Source organism: Chelmon rostratus, chromosome 1 (assembly GCF_017976325.1).
Source record: "Chelmon rostratus isolate fCheRos1 chromosome 1, fCheRos1.pri, whole genome shotgun sequence".
NCBI lineage: Eukaryota > Metazoa > Chordata > Actinopteri > Chaetodontiformes > Chaetodontidae > Chelmon > Chelmon rostratus.
The window spans coordinates 15,235,762-15,256,911 of NC_055658.1; the positions used below are offsets into that span (position 1 = coordinate 15,235,762).

The 21,150-nt window shown below is 42.4% G+C and overlaps 1 protein-coding gene across 5 annotated transcripts; it reads right to left on the bottom strand.

The window, feature by feature from the left end:
• Nucleotides 1–489: 489 nt before the first annotated feature.
• trim66 (tripartite motif containing 66) lies at nucleotides 490–20,719 on the bottom strand. Of its 5 annotated transcripts, none has more exons than XM_041938355.1 (19): nucleotides 20,656–20,719; nucleotides 16,743–16,965; nucleotides 15,729–15,942; nucleotides 12,840–12,969; nucleotides 12,396–12,512; nucleotides 12,120–12,234; nucleotides 11,701–11,847; nucleotides 10,981–11,098; nucleotides 9,782–10,608; nucleotides 8,557–8,595; nucleotides 7,748–7,954; nucleotides 6,614–6,743; nucleotides 6,440–6,521; nucleotides 6,170–6,353; nucleotides 4,083–4,987; nucleotides 3,830–3,953; nucleotides 3,666–3,740; nucleotides 2,368–2,535; nucleotides 490–2,212 (listed from the first exon to the last, which is right to left on the bottom strand). In XM_041938355.1, exons 2-19 carry the CDS (start codon nucleotides 16,749–16,751, stop codon nucleotides 1,976–1,978), a joined length of 3,828 nt encoding a protein of 1,275 aa, XP_041794289.1. In that variant the 5' UTR covers nucleotides 16,752–16,965; nucleotides 20,656–20,719; the 3' UTR covers nucleotides 490–1,975. The 5 variants fall into 5 exon arrangements, with proteins under 5 accessions (XP_041794289.1, XP_041794299.1, XP_041794280.1 ...); XM_041938365.1 differs by having other exon boundaries at nucleotides 2,368–2,520; nucleotides 6,170–6,356; XM_041938346.1 differs by having other exon boundaries at nucleotides 6,170–6,356.
• Nucleotides 20,720–21,150: the final 431 nt, after the last annotated feature.

The window sequence follows — 21,150 nt, forward strand, 5'->3', positions numbered from 1 at the left end:
ATTATCATCACTGAAGTTAATCAGAGATGGCACAATGCAATTAGAGGATATTTTCATAGGGACCCAAACCTGGCAGGACCCTCTGAAATAATGGAAAATTACATCCAGATTGAAAGCTTTTAATACACCTTATGGTGTTGAAATGCATGTAGAAGAAATTATCTGCAAGAAAATGTCATATATTATCATAATATTTGAACTACTGGAGACGTGCCACCTCCCAAAGTAAAAAAAAGGTGAACTAAAATGTTGAGAAATTTGTATGAATTTTATTAAAAGGATTTATATGTTTGCTTCTGTAACTTTTCGGGAAAAAAGATGGAAAAATCAGAATACTCTTCTGCCAAGACTGTAAGTCCAACTGTAAAGGGCTGCAGTAGATAAACATTCACAGTACACGGTGGTGCTTGGTAAATGAGCCATTTCCATTTGTCTGTCTCCTGTAACACATAATGATTAATGACAGATGGAAAATAATAATCAAATATATTGTCTCTGGAATGCATTTTATTGATAGCAATATATGTGCATTTATCATTGACTGTTACAGTAAAAAAATGAAAGAAATGAAGCAGACTGTTCTGAAACAGTGACAGCAACTACACTTGATTAATATTCCCTCGTACAATAGGAAATATTATTACATCTATTAATTTCAAAGGAAGTACCATATACTGTACATTCACTACTCTTGACGATAATCAAGGAGTGCACAGACAATCGTTTTGTGCAGTAATTATGCTAAATGTCAAGTAAAATCTATCTCAAGCTGCAGGAAGCAGGTAAAGAATATTTAAAAACAGGAAATGCTCTACAACAGCAGCTACTATAAAAACCACATATTTCCTCTCAGCAGTGTGGCTCTACAAACAGCAAGGACGCGTTTCTAATCATAAATACTGAATGGTATCAATACCTTACACTCTTATTAAGCCTGAGATGTTTTTCATATTTTGCTGAAACACAGGTGGAACAGAAAGGTTACATAATGTATACACAGACCTCATTTATGGTTAAATGCAAAATACAAATCAGTCTTGGATTGGTTGACCTGGATATTAAATCTTTTAACAAGCATGAAAAGACATGTGCTTTGTTGAGCTCGAACACTGGCTATAGCACCCCCAACCTCTCACATTCTGTACTGCACTCTGGTCCAAAAGACAAAGTCAACAAGATTCACTGCTGCTTTAAAAAAAAAAAAAAAAAGCTACCAAGACACATAATTATATCAATAATCATACTTATGATAATTGCCTGCAATCATTTAGTAATTAAAATGGAAAATATAGTAAAATAAAGTTCTGTACAGGTACACATGTATAAATATGTTTACGAATACGGTAAATACAGTATTTACCAATATCAAAGTTTCAAAGTGCCGTGTATAATCAGAGCTACGTTCACTTAAAAAAATCCACTTAATAAAGATCCAAAGTGAGATTAATAAACATCCAACTACAGCATCCTCTTTGAACAATATAGCATATAACACCAGGTATGTGATTTTAGGAGCTTTGGACGGAAATACAGTGAGTTACGTCAGGAGCAAAAAGCCAACATATGATAAAGCAATTCCAGCATTGCCTCACTCTTACAACTTGTTTCAAGGCTGCAGAAGCAACCCAATAAATTCCGCCTGAGCCATCTTTTTTTCTCCAAAGAGATACGCTTCCAGATGTGTAGCATATAGCATGTAACCAAATGATTTTTACACTCTCTGCTCCTCTGCTCAGTTGACGCCTGCAGGGATAATAATTGCCCCTCCTTTCAAATATTTGGAGCAGCACGTCAATATGTTCTGCTGCCATCGGATGGCAGCACTGTGATATAATATTGCAAACCACAAATTAGGGCTACTTTCAGATTACAGAATGGAAACAGTTACAGCCCCACAGGCTGCTAAATAAAAACAGCATAATTACACAGAAATGCAGCATGTTTGCATCCATGGTTGCAATCCATTCACATCTGGTTAGAAGTGATGTCTCCTGGCCTTGAGAGAGTTTCTCCTCTTCCTCTTCCTGTGGCACTGCTCCCTCCTCTCGGGCCAGGGGAAACCACCCTCAGCAGCCCTGTAGGCCTCATCGTACTCGTCGCTGTCAGAGTCCGCCTCAGCCGCAGGGAAGCCTCGGTCTGGGAACACTTCCTTCAGCTTGGAGATGAAGAACGCCTCGAGGCTGCGGCCTGCCTGAGCCACCTCAGAGTCAGGCTGTGGTCAGAGGGAGAAAGAGCTGTTACACTCAGATCAGTGCTGCTGAAACACTGACTGCTGATGACTGCATTTATCCTTTCAACTAGGATTCATTGTGATCATGACGCAAATTGTACAGTGAATTCACACAAGCAGGATAGCATTTAACTTACATAATTGAACTTTGCACAGTTGCGGAACATAAGATAGACATCGGCAACAAACTGCTCCGGTGACCTATAATGTCGGGTATTCCTCTTGTTGAGTTTAGCCCTGATCACAGACAGGTCCATCGGCCTCTTGATGATCTGGTAGTAATGACGAGCCTGCGTGAAAAAACACTAACATTTAAAGGATAACTTTCGTTTTTTACAACCTGGACCTTATTTCTAGCATTGAATACGAACATTTACTCACCCGGACAACTTTGGTGGCATTTGGAGTCGTTTTGAAGAAATTATTATTATTATATCCGTATAATGCGAGTACTTGGTGTGTTCTCCGTGGTGGCATGTTATCAACAGCCGGCGTCTCTAGGCAACTACCTCTGACGTGGATGATGTCATTACCGAACGCCGCGCACTGCAGGCAGCCAGCCGCAACACGGCTAACTCTGCGGCGGTCAGCTACGAATACGCAATAACGAACCATAGCTGTGCCAAACTACAGCTAAACTAGCCGACCGCCGGCTCAGAGGGGAATAGCACCAGCATATCATAACAAAATATTGGAATATGAATGAGTTACGCCGCAGATTATGGGCATGTGTGCCCCGAGTACTCGCATTATACGAATATACGCGCCGCTCCTCTGGGGCTAATTTCTTCAAAATGACTCCAAATGCCACCAAATTGTCTGGGTGAGTAAATGGTCGTATTAAATGCTAGAAATAAGGTCCAGGTTGTGAAAAACGAAAGTTATCCTTTAAGACTATTTTAGACCACAACCACACAGCCACTTGAGTTCACTGTAACTCCTTCCAATGTAATAACCTCAGAAATCTTTCTGCATTCAAAATGCATCAAACAAATGTCCCATAGATTGTGTCCTCATGTATCACTGACAAACAGGGCAGTACATACAGTATGTGTAGAGTACTTGCATAACCAACAGCAATGCCCATACAAACTGTAGAGTATTGATAGTGTCTTAGATGAACGGCAGCTGCAAATTTAACTGCGCTGGACTCAAAAAGAGCACCTTAGGTATAAATGTTAAAGGCATCCCATGGAGCTTTTGACCAATGTTGGTATGAGTGGGTACCCTTTATTTGTATCCAGTGTATGCTCACGAAGGTAATGCACCAAGAAATGCTGTGCTGCGCCAGCAAAAGCAGAGCAGAAGTTCGACTTTGAAAGGATACACTCACTTTTGGTGAGAAAAACTAAATGTTATTGTGTTGTTACAAAAACACGGGGTAACTTTAAGGCCGCAAACCCTGAGAAATAGTGAGAAAAGGATGATGACTCACAAGTGGACTGACGGGCTCATGAAAGGGAGCGCTCAGGATGTTACTGAGGATCAGAAGAGTCAGCCGCTCACATTTCTGCAAACAGTCGACCAAAACGTGAAAGAAGTTGTTAGTAATGCATCATTATCATTGTCATTATTAATGCAGCCAATAAAATGACCTACTCTCTGGTCACATGCAGGCAGTCCATGTGCCAATGTGTGTTCTCCAGATGTTCTTTCATTCTCACAGTCGTACTCAACCTCTGGCTGCACAACGTCTCTGCACAGGCTGCACACCCAGTCACCTCTGAACAGGATGAGAAACAGCATCAAGTTAACAAAAACAGCTGCAAATAAGCACTTTGATAGGAGGCGAGTGGCAGATGTTGAATGCGGCATATACATTTCAGGTTACAGTATACGGTAAGAAGCTTACGAGGGGAAGCTTAGCAGAGACGGGATATGGCAAGACAGATGAAAGACTTTGGGACAGCGGTCACAGCACAGCAGGTCTCCTCCAATCAGACACACAGCACAGAAGTCCTCACTCTCCATCTCTGTGTTGTCCTGGTCAGGCTGGACTTCGTCTGTGCCCCTCTGGGCGACGGGGTTTGCAATCAGAAGCGGCCTCTGACCGGGACCAATGTGGGACTCCTCCTCCAGGTCAGAGCGAAGGGGTTGCGGTTCGTCGGTTGTCAGTTCAGGTTCCGATTCTACGTCGAGCTCGGACTCCAGAGAGCCCTGAGAGTCTGGAGGCTGATCGGATACGACGTCAGAATCAGTCTCTGCATGGAAACTGGGGTCATAGTTAGGCTGGACATCTGACCCCGTTTCAGCATCGCCTGATTCCGCATCAGCGTCCAGCCCTCGGCCATCCTCTGATCCTACCCCTGCATCTGATTCTGGGTCTGCCTCATACTCGAGACTTGGCTCTGAATCTCCTGCAATACCAGTTTCAGCGCAGAGCCCCATCTCTCCTGCAGCCACCGATTTCTCCTCAGCCACACATTCAAGTTCAGCCTCCGATGAAGACTCTGCATTTGGGTCAGACTCTGGCGATGCATCTGAGTCTAGCTGTGGGTCTGGATCAGTCCAAGAAACAACTACGTCTTCTTCTGAGACTGACCTGGGATCAGAGTCAGAGTCCAGATCCAGTGTGGAGTAACTCTGTGGCAAGTGTTCGGGGTCAGCGGTCAGCAGTGTGGATGCTTTATGAGAGCTGATTCTCCCTCGACTGTCGGTCTCACTGGTGGTGGAGTGTGTGGTATACTGACGCTCTGCATATGGTGGTGCTGTGAGTGAGTGGGTGGTCCTCGTGGTCTCAGAGCCTCCAGGTAGTCCCTATGTTTACAACACACATACTTTTAACAGCATTTTAACAAGAATCTCAAGTGATTTCTAATACATATGAAATTAAATAATAACTAGAAACAATCTTTCCAACAGCACATGAAAAAAATGACAAACAGTAGATCATGTGTAAGGTATGAAACCCTACATTTTTACATTGTGCATGGTCTAATCTGCCAGCCTAGACTCAACACGTGGTTGTTCCAAGACCAAAACAATACTTTTTGGATCGCTTACTTAAGACAAAGTTCTCAAGTTTTCTTTTTTTTGACACAATGTTTTTATTAAAATTTTTAACACTGTGAAATCCAGCCTTTTACATTCATATCCTTTGTAACGCAACTTAAAACTGCTACATTAACACACATTAACAACAAAAATATAATATAATAGACTCAAATACCTGTTGTTTAGCCTTTAATATGTAAGTGACAGAAGGCTCGATAGCATCTGTCCTATTTACAGAGTAGTGCTTGGTCCGTAAATGTTTTCCAGAGCAGTGCGATACATTTTGCGGCATTAAGCAAGCAGAGGTCTATAGGTGCTTGTTCATTTTTAGGGTAATCATGTTTTTTCTGGATATAAACCAGAAAAAGTTTAGGGTCCAATAAGATGAAATAATAAAAAATGAAAAAATCTTCTCGGTTACAGAACATTGCCAAACACAATGAAAGAATGTTCCTCTAGTTTCTGTACATTTTGTGCATATGTCTGCTATGTTTTAGTCATACTGAGTTTATTCTACTGGTGTCACATATGTCCGCATTAACCATTTTATATTGTATTAGTTTATTTATAGACTCAGTCTGAGCTTTAGCACACAACTCGTTCTTTCCAGACATTCAGCTTTGACTGTGAGTGTTAAAAAACTGTTTTATAAAATTTTAAATGAGTAACCAGGACGTGAATTGACAGTTGGAAGAGGTTCAAAACTCAACCTGAAACGAAAAAAGGTGATATAATCCTGACACTACATGTTGGCATGATTGAAATTACTTTAAATACACTTCAATAAATCTGTTAAAAAGTTTTTACTGCAGAAGTAATTACTTACCACAAAAAAACACTGACTGTAACCATTAAAAAAAGCTATCATAAATAGAAAATAATGAAAATGTTCTGTAATCTGACTGCTCTGGTGTTGTTCACCACCAAGCAAAGAATTAGCCATACTTCAGGTGTTGCTTCGTGCCAGGCTCTCTGCTGCAGGAGGGCGTCACTCCTCTCCGCCCCGCTGGCAGGAAGAGGGTCACTCTGCCGTCGTCCATGTGGGGGGAGCTGAGACACAAGTATTTTGAGACGCTCTAAGCAAACCACTGGAACCCTGGGCCTTCTCGAGTCCTTCTGAACATCCGTGCTACTACGGGGGAGAGAATGAATGATGAAACTAAACCTTCTTTTCATGATTTGAGCATGGACAGATGTTTAACAGCCATCACCCACCTGTTGTGGCCATTTCTCGACATCCTGCTTTTCTCCTCGGCATCATAATCAATCTCTTCATTCACGTGAGAAAAACAATGATCTAAAAAAGAGAAATACGGTGAGCATGTACTCACTTTATTTTGTTCATTTGAGGATAAAAGAATCTCATGGTATAGCAGTATTTTCCAGCACCTGGCTCAGTCTTATAGGACAGCAGAGGAGACCGGTGGCCTCTGGAGGGTGCTGTGTCAGTCGAAGTTTCTTTGACAACACAGAGAACCCCATCTGAAGCTCTCCTCTGTCTGGGATCCACGCTGGCACACTGAGAACGACACAAACATGTATGTGCAACTCGTACTTCCAAGGTGCAAATTTCTACGACAAAAGAAAAACTGCGTTATTAGTAACTCGGTCATGATGCTTTTATTTGCCCAAACAATGACCAAATGAAAGACTAGTCAATTTTTGGTTTAGATTTTTTTTTTTCAAAAATTCCACACATTCTTCTTCAAAGCCTGGTACCTACATTACCCACAATGCAATGGAACCAGCAACTGATTGGTTGAAATCTTGGTGTGTTATGCTAGTAACGGCTAACGTAGCCTCGAGCTCAGCTTTTTTCTCATAAGTGTAGCACTCCGGAAGACCTGTAAACAGACTTTTATGAGTAAAATCACCTATTCCCCTTTAATATGGTCCTTAAAGTGCTCTGAAAAAATGGAACAGCATCTCCGATTTCATGACAACTGAGCAACTCTGCTGATAAAGCCCATGTGATGTGATTGAAAGCTCTGGAACAGCTACTAAATGGATCTTGTGGTGAAACTGTTTTTTCAACTGCTGACAATTTCTGGACAATTTAAAACTGATGCAAGAGAAGAGCTGAAGCAATTCATCAATGAACAGATTAGATAAATGAGAACCAGACAGAATTAATCAATGACTGGTTTGATAATTAATCAATTTCTGAATTTTCAAGCAAAAATGTCAGCCATGTCTCTGGTTCAAGCTCCTCAACTGTGGAGAGAAGTTGAATCTCTTTGGGTTTTGGACTGTTGCAACCTGAAGATGTGACCTCTGGCTCTGCGGCGCTCTGATGCACATTTTTTAATCTGAAAGATTCATAGAATAATCACGAAAATAATCTGCAGACTGATCAACTATGAAAGTAACAGTTAGTTGAAGCCCTACTGTGTTTGACAGGAGAAAATTGTTCTGTTATTTGCAACACAAGAAGTCACATGTGGAAAAGGCACACCTGTATTCTATCTGACAGCCGAGCTTCACTTCCACCCCAGGTGCGATTATATTCTGATGCAGGGTTACCTTATTTGCAGCTCCTGCCTCCAGGCCGTGAGTGCATCCTGTGGGCCTTTCGGAGTAAGGGCTGCTAGATGGAGCCACCAGTTCCGCCGGGATGCTTTGGGAGCGCCTCTTCCTCCTCGCGCACACTAAACTCGGGCTGAGCCTGCTGCTCTGCACATCAGACACACACTCGTGGGCTGTCATTGACACCTCCAGGGACGTGGATCTCTGTCAGAGACACAAACACACAGAAATGAGCAGAGTTGCAAGCTGCATCACATGCCATTAACAACAGAAACAGGAGAAAAGGAGTGGGATGTGTGCAGTGGTAACAACCTTGGGTGTCACACACATAGATGCACACGCTAAATGAACAAAAACATCACTCAGAGCCTATTCTGGGACTAATTCAAAACAACTCAATCCTACATGGAGAATGACCCACACAGCTGCATATATTACTGTTATCATACAGGCAATGAAAGGTTTGGTTGCAACACCAATCATCACCATCATATGTAAATTCACTATCAGGGGCGCAGTGTGGGCCTTTGATTAAACCAGAACAGTAAATCACTTTCTACCACTCTCTCTCTCTTATATTACACTTTAACTAATGCAAGTGCCCCGAAAAGCTCCCTTAGACTTCTCAGCTGTATTTTCAGCTAAGCAGGAGGGCTGACAAATCATTTAACACCAGTTTTTTTATGTATATATCACTATTATTTCAACATGTCCCTCTTTTCTTTTTCTAGTGCACCATCATGCATATTCAGGCCAGGCTGCCGCCGAGCATGTGCTCTTAAGTATCATGCGATTAAAACACTTACCTGATCCGTGGCCCTTGGGAGAGGTATGCAGGATTCAGACTGTGGAGGAAAATAGAGTATAATCCTTCTCTGTGGAACGACTGGGGGTGTGTGTGGGAATTTATCTCAGCGTGCAAACCAGAACTGATATCAAACTGGCAGCTCCCTCTATTCCCTTAGTGACTCATTAATGACAGGTTAAGTACATAAATGACTGCGCCCAAGTGGTTTTATGTCGTTTTCAGATGCTGTGACTTGAAAACGCAAATATAATGCATCTTTGTGTTTATACTGCAAGTGCGCACCCTGAGTGGTGATTATGCGGCCGCTCAAACCTGGCATCAAGTGTGATTATGACGAACAGTGCTCTCCCGGTTTTGGGATGCATTGCTACGAACGAGCTCAGCTTTAATTGTCAGAGCAGCTCTTTGTTTTCCCATCATCCTTTCTTCATAAAAGCAGAAGCACATTTCTGTTGCACCATCTGTTTTGGGGCTAGCTGTCAGCTGTGGGGAGTGATCATTCTGGCATTAAAATAAAGTGCTCCTTTAGTTTCTGTCGCCTACAGATATTAATTAAAACAGAGTACAGCCTCAAATTCAACACTTCCTTAAACTTGAACATTTCAGAAATATGTAAAGAGGCATTTTTGAATTGGGTTTTGTTGCCTTTGGCTTTCGCTCTTTGTGTTTGAACACCTGTGTTATTTAGGAAATAGGCCTGACTCTGACGGATAAATTGTGGTTTCAGAGAGCCGTGTATGAGCAGCGTTACGTGGTTTATCGAGTCACTTTGCAGAACCACGTGTAAAACAAAAAACCGAAAGCTGGGGTGCACAAAATCCCACCGCATGTCTCATTCTGATCTCACAATAACTGTAAACAAACAAATGTTCAAACGACGTTCACAACTCTGTTGCTTTAAAACCACTGATAACCAGCTAATTGCTTAGCTGCTTATGCTTGTTTTTGTAGTTATTTGTGCATGTGGCATGCAGAAGGTTCTTTATGGTCAAGTGAGCCTAATGTATTGTGTTTTGCTTGATACAACTGAAAGCTCTGAATGGGCCTGATGGTGAGATTAACTGTCAGCTGTTGTTTCCAAGGTCAAGAATGAACTTTGAAGGTAACTTTGTTTTTCTTCTAGATCTAGTTATTGATTCGAATGACTTAATTCCCAGCAGAGTGCCAGTGTTTCAGTGATAACAATCAAATCAGAGCGACCCTCGCTTTTTTAATGCTCTCACCCTGCCGTCTCTGTGGTCTCTGAGTAGCAGTGCAGGTCTGTTCCTCTGCGGCTCCTTTCTCAGCTCTGCTGCAAGAGGAACATGGAGCTGCTGCTGATGTTGGACAGGACTCTGCTCCCTCCTGTCCTGCTGCAGCTCCTCATCCAGCAGCTCTCTGCAATCAGCTGCCGTCGTCTGTCCCCGAGCCTCCTCCACCCTGCATCTCTCCTCCCAGATGTCTTCAGTCATCACATCTCTGTCCACAGCTGAGTGGCTGAGATCCTGCAGCAGAGCGGCGCTGGTCGACAGCTTCCCCTGACACTGGCCTGGCCTGCTACGGTCTGCACTTGGCTGTGCCTGGCTATCTGGAGGAACCTCTCTCTGGCGTTGGTGGTAGAGATAAGATTTTGTGTGAGGCTGGGGCTGAGAAGCAGTAGCTTGTGGCTGGGATGTTGATCCTCGACTGCAGTTGAGCTGGATGGGTCCCATCATTGCTACGGGTGATGAAGGGGGAGGACACTGCGATGAGTTGTCTGGGTCCCAGCACCTCTGGAGCTGCTGGCTCTGGTGCAAGGAGGCGGAGATAAGGGCAGGCTGAACACAGCTGGAGGTACAAAGAGAGGCTTCCAGCTGGCTTTTGTCTAGACCGGACAGATCTGGTTGAGAGGGAATGCCGTGCAGGCAACACATCTGGGGCTCACAGCAGGCCTTGTACCCACAGCTCGGCTCACGTCCTCTGTGACACACAGGCGGCAGAGCCAAGCAGGTGATTGGCTGAGGCCTCAGAATACTGGAGCAGGCCAAGCCCTGAGGATAAGTGCAGTTTCCCCCTTCAACAGTGAGCTGGCCTGCAGAGCAACAGAGTCACATTAAGAGCTCTGTTCAAAACGTCACATGTCATGCAAATAATATTATTAATAATAAGCTCTATGTACGTTATCATTTGTTTTAACTATGTAGTAGAAAGGTCTTTTTAATGATAAGGTCTCCTTTTGCAAAATATTAACTGCTGATAATAGAATATTAAAAGAAAGTCATATTAACAATTATGCTTCAAATCTGTTCAACAAACTCACTGCATCAAAAAAGGCATTTCTATTCTAATTCATTAAAATTTTAATAGAGGGCTTATTTCCAGTTTTAATCTCATTTTGAATAATAAGAATCTAACTTCACATTACTTTCATGTAACCATCTCGCTTTAGTAACATTCATTTTACCTAAAGAGGAAATCTGCTTCGTCCAGTAACTGGCATCCCAGTTGAATCTGATCTTGACAGGACTCCAGGAGTCTGAGTGAAATGACGGCTCAAGCAGTTGCTGCATCTGGAGCGAAATCTGAAAGAACAGTTTATATTCTGCATATGAAAAACACAATGCAATTTGGCAAACCCCCTGCTGTCCTCACTGATTTCCATAGAAAGACAACACAAGGTAACAGTGCGTGCAAAGGACACCGGCAGATAATGGTGAAAGGACAATAATTTGTGATTTCCTTTGAAACCCTAGCTGCTGGAAATCGAACGCCAATGACAGAAACATCCCACACCGTGCTTCAGAGTGCAAATGCATGTTACGTCCTATAAATAAAACTGTTGTGGCAAAAGCATTCTGGATACACACCCATGAATATAACTTTAGATTAAAAGTGTGATTTAGTATTGTGTATGTATAAAATTGCAGGTATCAGAGGAGATTTGCAGGTATCAGAGGAGATTTACAAAATAATGGTGGAGATTGAGGCCTAGCTATCCTGACTTTTTGTGGCTTGAATGGGGTCAAGCTCCAAATCACACAATATGTGTGTATAATGTGTGGAGTTCGCCTTGGGATCAAACTGGCAGTTTCGCTTCCTCGCAGACTTTAATTACTTCCTCCTCATTAGACCGTGTGTGTTACGATAAGTTGGTGGACGTCCATTGACCGGCCTGTCAGCGTACCAGAGCCCGGCTGAAGAGCACCGGGCCTCTGCAGTGGTGGGTCGTGGCCCAGGTGATGAACTTCTGAACATGGTCCAGCTGGCCACATATCTCTATTGCCCCCTGCAGCTGGTCCTCCAGATGCTGCTGGAAGTCCTCCGAGATTTTCTGCAAAAAAACCCAACAAAAATGCATCGAGTTACATGTAATTGCTGGTGCACAGAGAGTCACGGTTGGACTGTGGGTTAAATCGATGGCTCTTTTTTTTCTTTTTTGGGACAGATGTAGTTCCTGAGGAGTTGGCTTAAGCAGCTTTGACAGATTATTATGGGTTCTCGTTTGCTTGCTTTCAGGACTGATTACGGCGGTTACTGATTCCTCGCATGTAGATTCACGGCGGGCTGAACGATAAGAAGGAGAGAAAAAGAGAAAGTAATTACCTCCAGTTGCTCTATTAATAGGTTGGCTCGTTTGTTAAGCTCGTTCATCATAATCATCTTTGCCATTTTAATCTGGTTCTCTGCCTTCCTGTGTGCAATCTTTACTCCATGAAGCCTACGAAGACAGAAAGTTGAAAAATAAATACATCAGGAGAAAAAAGCAGCATTTCAGACACTAATTTATGCATTAGCTTGCTATATTTCACACTGTTAAATTATTGACCATTTGTGGCAGAAGACTTTGTGGACTATGAGTCTCTGTGAGCCTAAACCAACCTGTCCTCTATCTGTTTAGCATTGTTCTCCACTGCAGACCTCCTCTCCTCCACCTGCACCATCAGGCTCTCCAACAGCCACTGCTGATCCTGCAGGGCCTTCCCAATCTGCACCACCCTGAACACATGACAGATCACAACATCCACCAGACAGAGAGTTCACTAATTTATTCTCCAGGCATGAAAAACATCAGAATTAAATTTGTTTCCCCTGAGGACAAGACATTATGCAGGTGACCTTAGAGGCAGCTACTGTACCGAAACATCACAGAAAACAAAAGCGTATGAATACTTAATAGGAATTAGGCGGGCCAAGGATAGTGTATGCAGATACGGATGATAAAAGTGACAAGGCAGTAAAAGCGAGCTGTTGCTCAGAGGAAGTTTTTAACCTGCGGTTAGCTCTTCTCTGCAGTGTCCTTGTGCCGTGTAGCTGAGGACTGACCTGTGGTTTTTGTGGGAGGACAGGTGACAGCTGCTACAGCACAGAAGGTCACATGACTCACAAAACAGCTCCAAGGGCTCCTGTCTGTGAGAGTGGCACATGAGGAGGGAACAAGGATACGACCCCGGACCTAGAAGACAGACGGCGGAGGGGAGGGAGCGGAGGGAGGGGAGAGAGCATGCAGCATTAGCAACAGTCAGCGAGCAATTCACACCCACAGCTGGTGGAGGACCATCGGTGTGTAGAAAGTATGTGAGAGAGAAAAAACACCAGCACTGACGAACTAGCAGAGAGTTTGAATAACTTAAAAATGATCAAATAATCAGGCAAGCAACTATTTTAGGTAGAACTGATAAACTTGACTGGATGTCACTTTGTGTTTCAGTTCTCTTGTAGATGCTTGAGGCATGCAGCACCTCACACTGGCCCAAGCATTAATGTGTCATTCTTATTCAGCATTATTATAACTTGCTAGAGCATCTTAAATCTAATTTTAAGAGCACAGAAAAACTGAAGTGTGCTTTCTTCTGCTGATTGGTGGTTTGAATGTAAAACAGACGGGTTGTGCTTTTAATTTGGCTTGTATGTCTTCTGCTTTTTGCTGGACTACAACACCTCCTAATACAAAAAAAAAAATCTTATATTGTATGAATTAAACAAGCATTATATAACATGCTAATTAGTGAGCTTCAGAGGTGCTGGTAGTCAGATTTTGTCACCTTCAGACAGAACCAGGTTAGCCATTTCCCCCATGTTTCCAGTCTTTATGCTAAGCTAAGATAAGATATCCTAACCGGCTGCTGGCACTTGCAGATGTGACAGTGGTATCATTTTTTATTTTTTTTATCATTTTTCTTATCTAACACTCAGCTAGAAAGGGAATAAACATATTTTCCAGAAACTTATTTTAGTTTCAGTTTAGTTTGCCTAAACTGAAACTGAGTCACGATTGAATCACTACTCCCCTGCCATGAAGGGAGGCAGAATGTTTTCCTGGTTGTGTTTGTTGGATACTACATTCTTAAGGTTGTAGTTTTCTGCCATACTTAGTACCTAGATTATTTTTTTCTTTTTGAAAATGGCAATTTCATTTATAAGCTTACTTGGGCCAATCTCTAAATTAGATTCCTTGGCTAGAATTAAAACTGCATGGTAACAAGACCGTCAAACAACAACTACAGGAATAAATCATGAAGATGTTTTGGCCCTTGACACACACCTGGATATGGTTTTTGACATTTCAGGCCTGAATATGCTACTTCTGCCTGACCTCTCATTATAACTCAAACGCTTTTCATTTCTCAGTTCCCCTTCACAGTGCTAAGTGCCTGGCCTTTCACTCTGTACACTTTGATACACATGCATATGTGGTCTATTCCTCTGTTAAGATAAGACTCTATTGATCACATGCTGGGGAAATTCTCTTGTTACAGCAGCAGAATAAAAAGGAGATTTAGAAAACAGAACAAGTAGAACAAATAGACGATAAACAGATACAAAATAAAATCAACTATAGATAAAGAGATACAAAATACATTAAGTACAGATAAAAGATACAAAATACAATCAACTATAGATAAAAGATATAAAATAAAATCAACTACAGGCTATGTACACTATATATTAAAAAAATCCCAAAATATTGCACTATAATACTATAATGCACAGTATACAAACACACACACACACACGTATGTATATATGTGTATGAGTGTGTGTGTGTGTGTGTATATATATATATATGCAATGATATGAGCATATGATGACATAAATAATAGTTGTGCAAGTTTAACATTATGGAGTGACAGCAGGGAGTCACTCTGCTGTTTGTTGTGGGGCGGGAAATTTATGTAAATTGTGAAATTCAATTAAAAGAACTGTGAAAGAAAATGGCCACAATGACAAATAGGCCAAAGTCTAATCTGTCAATACACTTATTATGTACTCATTTTCATGATGTAGGCAGTCTGTGAAAATTTTACATGGTGTTACAAGTAGAGCAGCGGATGAGTTAAACTAGACTGTGATGAGTTATCTTTGCTTGCAATATTCAGACTGCCCTATCTCTGCACTCTGATACCAAAACTGTACAAAGATGTACATGAACTATATTTCAGTGGTGTCCCATCGGCCTCTGATGCACCAGAATGCACTTACTAATACACGCCCGCAACAATATCTCTCACATATTTCCAAATAGGTCAGTGTAGAAACTGTTGGCCCACAGAACATCTGTCTAACAATAGCTAGATGAGGCTAATGAACGCAGCCCTGCTGCTCTCTGCTGGCCGGCTCACCTCAGCCAACCCCCCTCCTGCCTGCACGTCATCACAGATCTGTGTGGTAGAGAGCTGTGCATCAACCTGATCTGACTGACCACATCCTGTCTGACAGCGTAGTCACACAGCTTTTCTCACAAGTACACAAAACAAACAGCAACACCCCTACATCACAATAAAGGTGTTTAGGACGCTCTCATTTTTTATAAACAGCAGTAGCTCTCGTTTGATAACTCGTGCAATGCAAAGCAGCTGGGAACAAAGCTTCAAGGCATACTTGAGGGTCTTTAAATAGCAACACGCTAATATTAGCAAAAATGAAATCATACGAGCACTTTAGAATCTGGGCCACGTGTTAAAGAGGTGTAATAAAACACAGGGATCTCCAGGAACTATTATCAACCATCGCCACTGCCATGCATTATTCATTGCAATGGTTCCCACTGAGACATGATTAACAAACAAACAGAGCACTAGAGGGAAAATAAAGAAGCTATAACAGGCTTGCAGGTGACAGATAGAGAGGCAGACTGCGTAGCCCCAATAATAATCTGTCATGCTGGCCTGGAAAATGGAGGCAACAAACTCTTGAAACATGTGAATATCTTACCTTGTCCAGTCGGAGGCAGGGAGCCGGAGCCTCTCTGGTGCAGGTCAGGACGCTGCATGGCACCGGGCCTCTGCTGTGGGTGCAAGTCTGTGTACTGTGAAGTGGTGGGGGCTCTCTGATGCTGATGCACATCTGTGCACTGGTAACACAACCACTTGTTGCAGACTGTACACAGGCTGTGTGCAAGTGTCGGCTCTGAGCACTCTGAGCAGCTCTGAAAGAGACACAAAGACCAACCCTGTGTTTCCAGCAAACAAGAACACACACACACACAGACGGGCCTGTGTGATAAAAAGATGAAATGGCATATGTCAGCATTTGTGTTAACACTTTACTTTGGGCTAAAATCACACTTCCACGAGTTGTTATTTGTTCTCATGCCAGCAAACGCCTCAGAGACACTAAAGTGAAACGAAACCTGTGCTCTTGTACCAACAAAGTCATTTAAACTCTGTTTTAATTATCCGCATTTAAACATTATGTGTGGAAAAACGAAGGTCATAACATCTGTCAAAGTAAAGATTTGGGTAGTTTTATTATCAAAACACATGATGAAATTCCTCTTAGTCCCTTGCGTTTTCATCTGATTTTGTTGCAGATACGAGCAATTAAAGGGCATGAAAGCTGTCAGAAACATAGTAAGATGATGTACAGAACAACTATTTTAACCTAAGTCGTACTCCCTGTGGAATTCATCCTCTGCAAATGACTCTTCCTACCAATAATGAGGAGTGAACACCGCTTTATAGAACCCTATTCTGTGTCCAAAGGGGTATTTCTTGTACCTAACATGTCTTTTAGGGTGAGAAGAGGGCAACACAAACATAGGAAGCATGCCAACTCCACACAAAAAGGCCCCTCATGCCCTAAAGGGATTCAATCACAGGATCAACAGTGCAAACTCAGAAACTGCTGCACAAAAAGAAACAACCGCCTACTGTATCTCTAGCTGTGTCAGAAAAGGAAAATTTGCTCAACTCGAGACAGGAAGCAACACTGAAGCAAACACGTTACCTTCTCCATTTCGGTGCTTTGAGCGTGGAGCTGTTGCCTTCTCAGCGGGAGGGACAGGAGAGGAGAGCGAGCAGCCCGACGCCTCAGCCGCAGCCACACTGAGGCTTCTACCTGAGGCAGGAAGCAGCGCGCACCGAGAGGTGGCCCCAGAGGAGATGGCTTACATGACAGCCTCACTGTGCTCTCTCCTCCCCCAGTTCATCCATGTGTAGGACCCCCCTCACTGCAGAGGAGGAGAGGAGTGTCACATTCAAATTCATCCCCTGATCGCTGGTGCAGCCACCAAAAAAGAGAGAAAATCTAATCCTTTTTCTTAAATAAGCCTGTGCATAATAATTGGGAATTAGGGAGATAAGATAATTATTTTTTTGTAGGGCAAAATATCCCCGGAAGCTCTTTCCAAAATGGAGGAAGGAAGACCAAGTGACCTACAATGAGGAAGGAGGAAGAAATTGTACTGTAAGCAACTTTTGGTTCTTTGGAGCAGGCAGCGTGAGGCAGGATTAGGTGTTGTCAGGTAGTGTCGAGCTATGCCGGGCTGGGCCAGGATGGGCCGGTTGTGGCCTTCTTCCCTTTGTCAGCGCGACGAGGGGACAGGTCCCAGTGGAGCTACACGCTAACGTAGCACACAGAAACCGGGTCAGGCTCTGATAAGCTCCAGCTGGGACTAGGATACACTCCTGCAATTCCCTTTAACGCTGTGAAATCAATTAAGATTTCAACTCAGCATGTCAGAGAAAACGAGTAGAGGGAAGAAAAGGAGCTAACTGTAGACGAGGAAATTCAGACGCAGAAGGGACTACACTCAGTATGTCTGTAGAACAAACAACTGCGCAACAATTTGAAAGTTGAAAAGGGGAACTGGGGAACAGGGTGCTGTTGAAATCCATCAAAACTGAAAACTGCCAGTCGCCATCAAATATAGTCCAGCATCAAACCACTGTCACATCTGGAGCTGTGAGCAAGTCTGCCTAACAACAACCCCTGCGGCCTGACCTACAAATCTGACAACTTCCTCATCCTTGGGTGCTTCAGTGGGGAGCTCAGAGCAATCCCATTCCCCATTGTGCGCTCAAAGACCCAATTTGAAACACAATTAGTCAGTCGTGGTACACCCTTCCTCTCGCTCACTCGCCTCTGTAGCATTTTCAAACTGTGCACTTGCTTTCACTGCACCTTCACAGCATTTATCTTTCAAACCGAAAACCTCCCGCCAGCTTCCCTGCCCTGCTAAGTGAAGCTGGCACTCGATAAGCATGTCATCTCAAGAGATGTCACCATAATAGAAACCTGCGCAGTGATCTCTCCCTTGAAAGAGCCGCCCTATGTAACATCTATTAACACTGAAGTGATGAGATCACACAGAAAGCAGGATTATCTTCCATCACTCGTAAGTTATTATGCCATTCTTTGCTATTTCTGTCCTCAACTTACTCTCTGTTCTGCAGAGAAATCCATCAACGAGAGAGAAACGTCTCGACTTGCCTCTGTTTGTACAATGCAAATAAATCCTTGAAAAATAACAGCTGTATACGAAGACATGACGAAACAATCTGAATCAACTAAGATCCCTCACTGTGGCAGTAGTCAGCTTCTGCCACTGTCAGATGATCCTTGCCAATTTAACCTTTTTTTCTGTGACACTTCACTCTTATTCATAGAGTTATTTCTTATTTTAACACTTCTTTAAAACAAACCTCCTTATTACATTCATTAGTATATTTATGGCCACCAGGGGGCAGAAAAAGCTTAGGTCAACAGCTTTGACATATCGTCACTTAGTAAAGTTCTTGCGGCTAACTCAATAGTAAAATATTGCCTATTATCAAAAGGGTCATATCATAAAGCTGTAGCGTTGAGTAATATTTATCCATCACTGCCATCCCTCCCATTCTATATTTCTACAAGAAGTATACTGATTACATTGGTTGATGCAGCTTTAAATTAAGTATTGCCCATAGACTGTATAAAACAATGGTCATAGTCTCTGTGACGTCAGCCACAGGTTTCTGAAGAGCCATTGTGGAGCTCAGTGACAATGGCCTGACTCCACCAAACTGTCAGCTAATGCAAAAATGGGCAATGAGGTGAAGCGTGGGTGGAGCTGTGGCAGGCCAAATTAAGCCTGGTTGCAGAAACCTAGCAAGTATGTATTAATTTAAGCCTTAATATAATTTAAATGAGAGACTTATATAAAAATAAACACCCCTGTACATTTGTAAGGAACCGAGAGCAAAACCATCTTTTGTACCAGGCTGTAAACATGTTCAGTACTGCTGTAAAGTTGGTCATTTTAATACGGGGTCTTTGGGGATTGACTCACTTTTAGAGCCACCCTCAAGTGGCCATTTGCAGAACTGCAGTTTTTGGCACTTCCATGTTGGCTGCTTGGTTTTGCATTTAAATTCCAGTAGTAGTCTGAATTATAGGATCGGGTGTTTATCTCAAATTTAACAATAAATGGACAAACTGTGCCATAACAAGTCAGTTTATCTAAAATCTTATATTTTACTGCCATTTGTTGGCCAGATTTTTAACAACCTCGAGAGGACATTATATTCTCTAGATATGGCAGATCTGAACCAATTCTGATGGGTTTTAGATTAAATATCTTTAAATTTGACACTTTTAATATAAATCTTATATTAAAATGAATTAAATTTTATCAAAAGCTTAAATTAAATTTGATATAAATATATATCTTGAATCTCTTGAATCTTGAATCTTTGAGGTGAAAAAAAAAGAAATTAAATCTTATTCAGGAACTATTCTAGAGACATTCAAAAGACATTGAAGCTGCATATAGACGCAGGTGGAACTTACAGAATATGTACAAGCCAAATTCAAGAACATTTACAGGCTTTTTTTAGGGACTATTTAAACATTACATCAGTGGGTGTACTGGCACTTGGAGAATGTGGACAAATATTTCTAAAATACTTGTTACAGCCCTGGTGCAGCGATGATTTAAAGGAATATCTAAGTAAAGTCAGCTCTATTTATTTAGCATAAAATCACAAGCCGTGGCTCCCAGAGACCCGTTATTTAAATAAGGAATCACCCCCTGAAAAGTTTAATAAAATAATACTGTACATTTTACACTTTTTCCCCAAAAGGGTGATTTCACTTCGCAGTAAGCACAAACAGGCTTCTGATGTTCATGTGATTTTTGCAGTTTGTGACATGGTGTTAGTGTGTCTGTGGCCTGGTATTTAGTACAGAAATAAAACATTCCTGTTTGAGTATTACACTGAAGTCATGGGAGATGTACCATTAAGTACGAAGAAGCCACTCAAGTTTTGTGTTGTATTACTCACTGTCTACAGCTGTGGGAATTGCTGTGGGACTTCCAGTGATTTTCCTTATGGCTTGTTGCACGTTCGGCTTCCTGTTCCCATCTGTTCCTGAACGTGTCAGTCTGACAGCACTTTCTGAACGCGTCTTCGCCTAATAACAACAAGCGCGTCAGTCGGACTGCAGAGGACCTGCCCCCGCATCCTCAGCCTGCCTCTGCATCAGCAGCCTCACCTCCGGCGCATCACTGAGCGCGGCATCATTTTTTAGAAAGTGCGCATGAGATGACGCCCCTATCATGGCATCGTGGCGCAATTCACAACACAACAAGAGGACACAAAGTAAACACAATGTCAGCACGCGGACGATTTGGTGCACGCGGCGTCCGCAAACTGCGTCTGTGTACGAATGAATTCCGCTCGTTAAGTGCGCAGCTCGTGCAGAGCATCCTGTCAGGTAAACATGAGCGTGTGCGCGGATGTCAGAGTGCTGTTCTCGGTCCAGTGGAAACGAGGCTGTCTGCCGAGCAACTCAACTTCTGCCCGCCTGTCAATCATGTCAGGTGTGCTGTGTGTCCGAGGCGCGAGACTCTCTTTTCTTTTTCTTAATTTTATTTTACCTTGACCCGTGTATCTCCGACTGTCGCTCCCTCCATCGGATGTCGCGCTTTAGACCGGCCAAAATTTTGGAGCTTCCAAGTCTCGCAGTTAATCGTGAGATTTGATTTTTGTTCTCATGCAAGACTTCTGACGTCTCTCAAAGCTGTAGTGTGATGAAAGTTTAAAAGGATGGCGTGATGGAGGAAGCTCTCAAATGCTTTCTCTCAGTGACAGTAACACAATGTGAGCGTTACCCTGAATAAATAGAGATTATGCATCAGAAACTACCTGAGTAAGTGTACAGGTGTTGTAACTACTCAAATCAAAGAATACATGCGGCAGTGTTGTACTTTACGCTATCATTTTAGTATTACTGCTGCATTTAAGCGGCATTTAAATGTAATAATTAAGATAAATATTTCACACTATTTGGAAGATTAAAGTAAAATATTTCAAATAAAGTATCTCAAAATTGATTAGCACTTAAACACACATTTATATTTTATATTTCAATG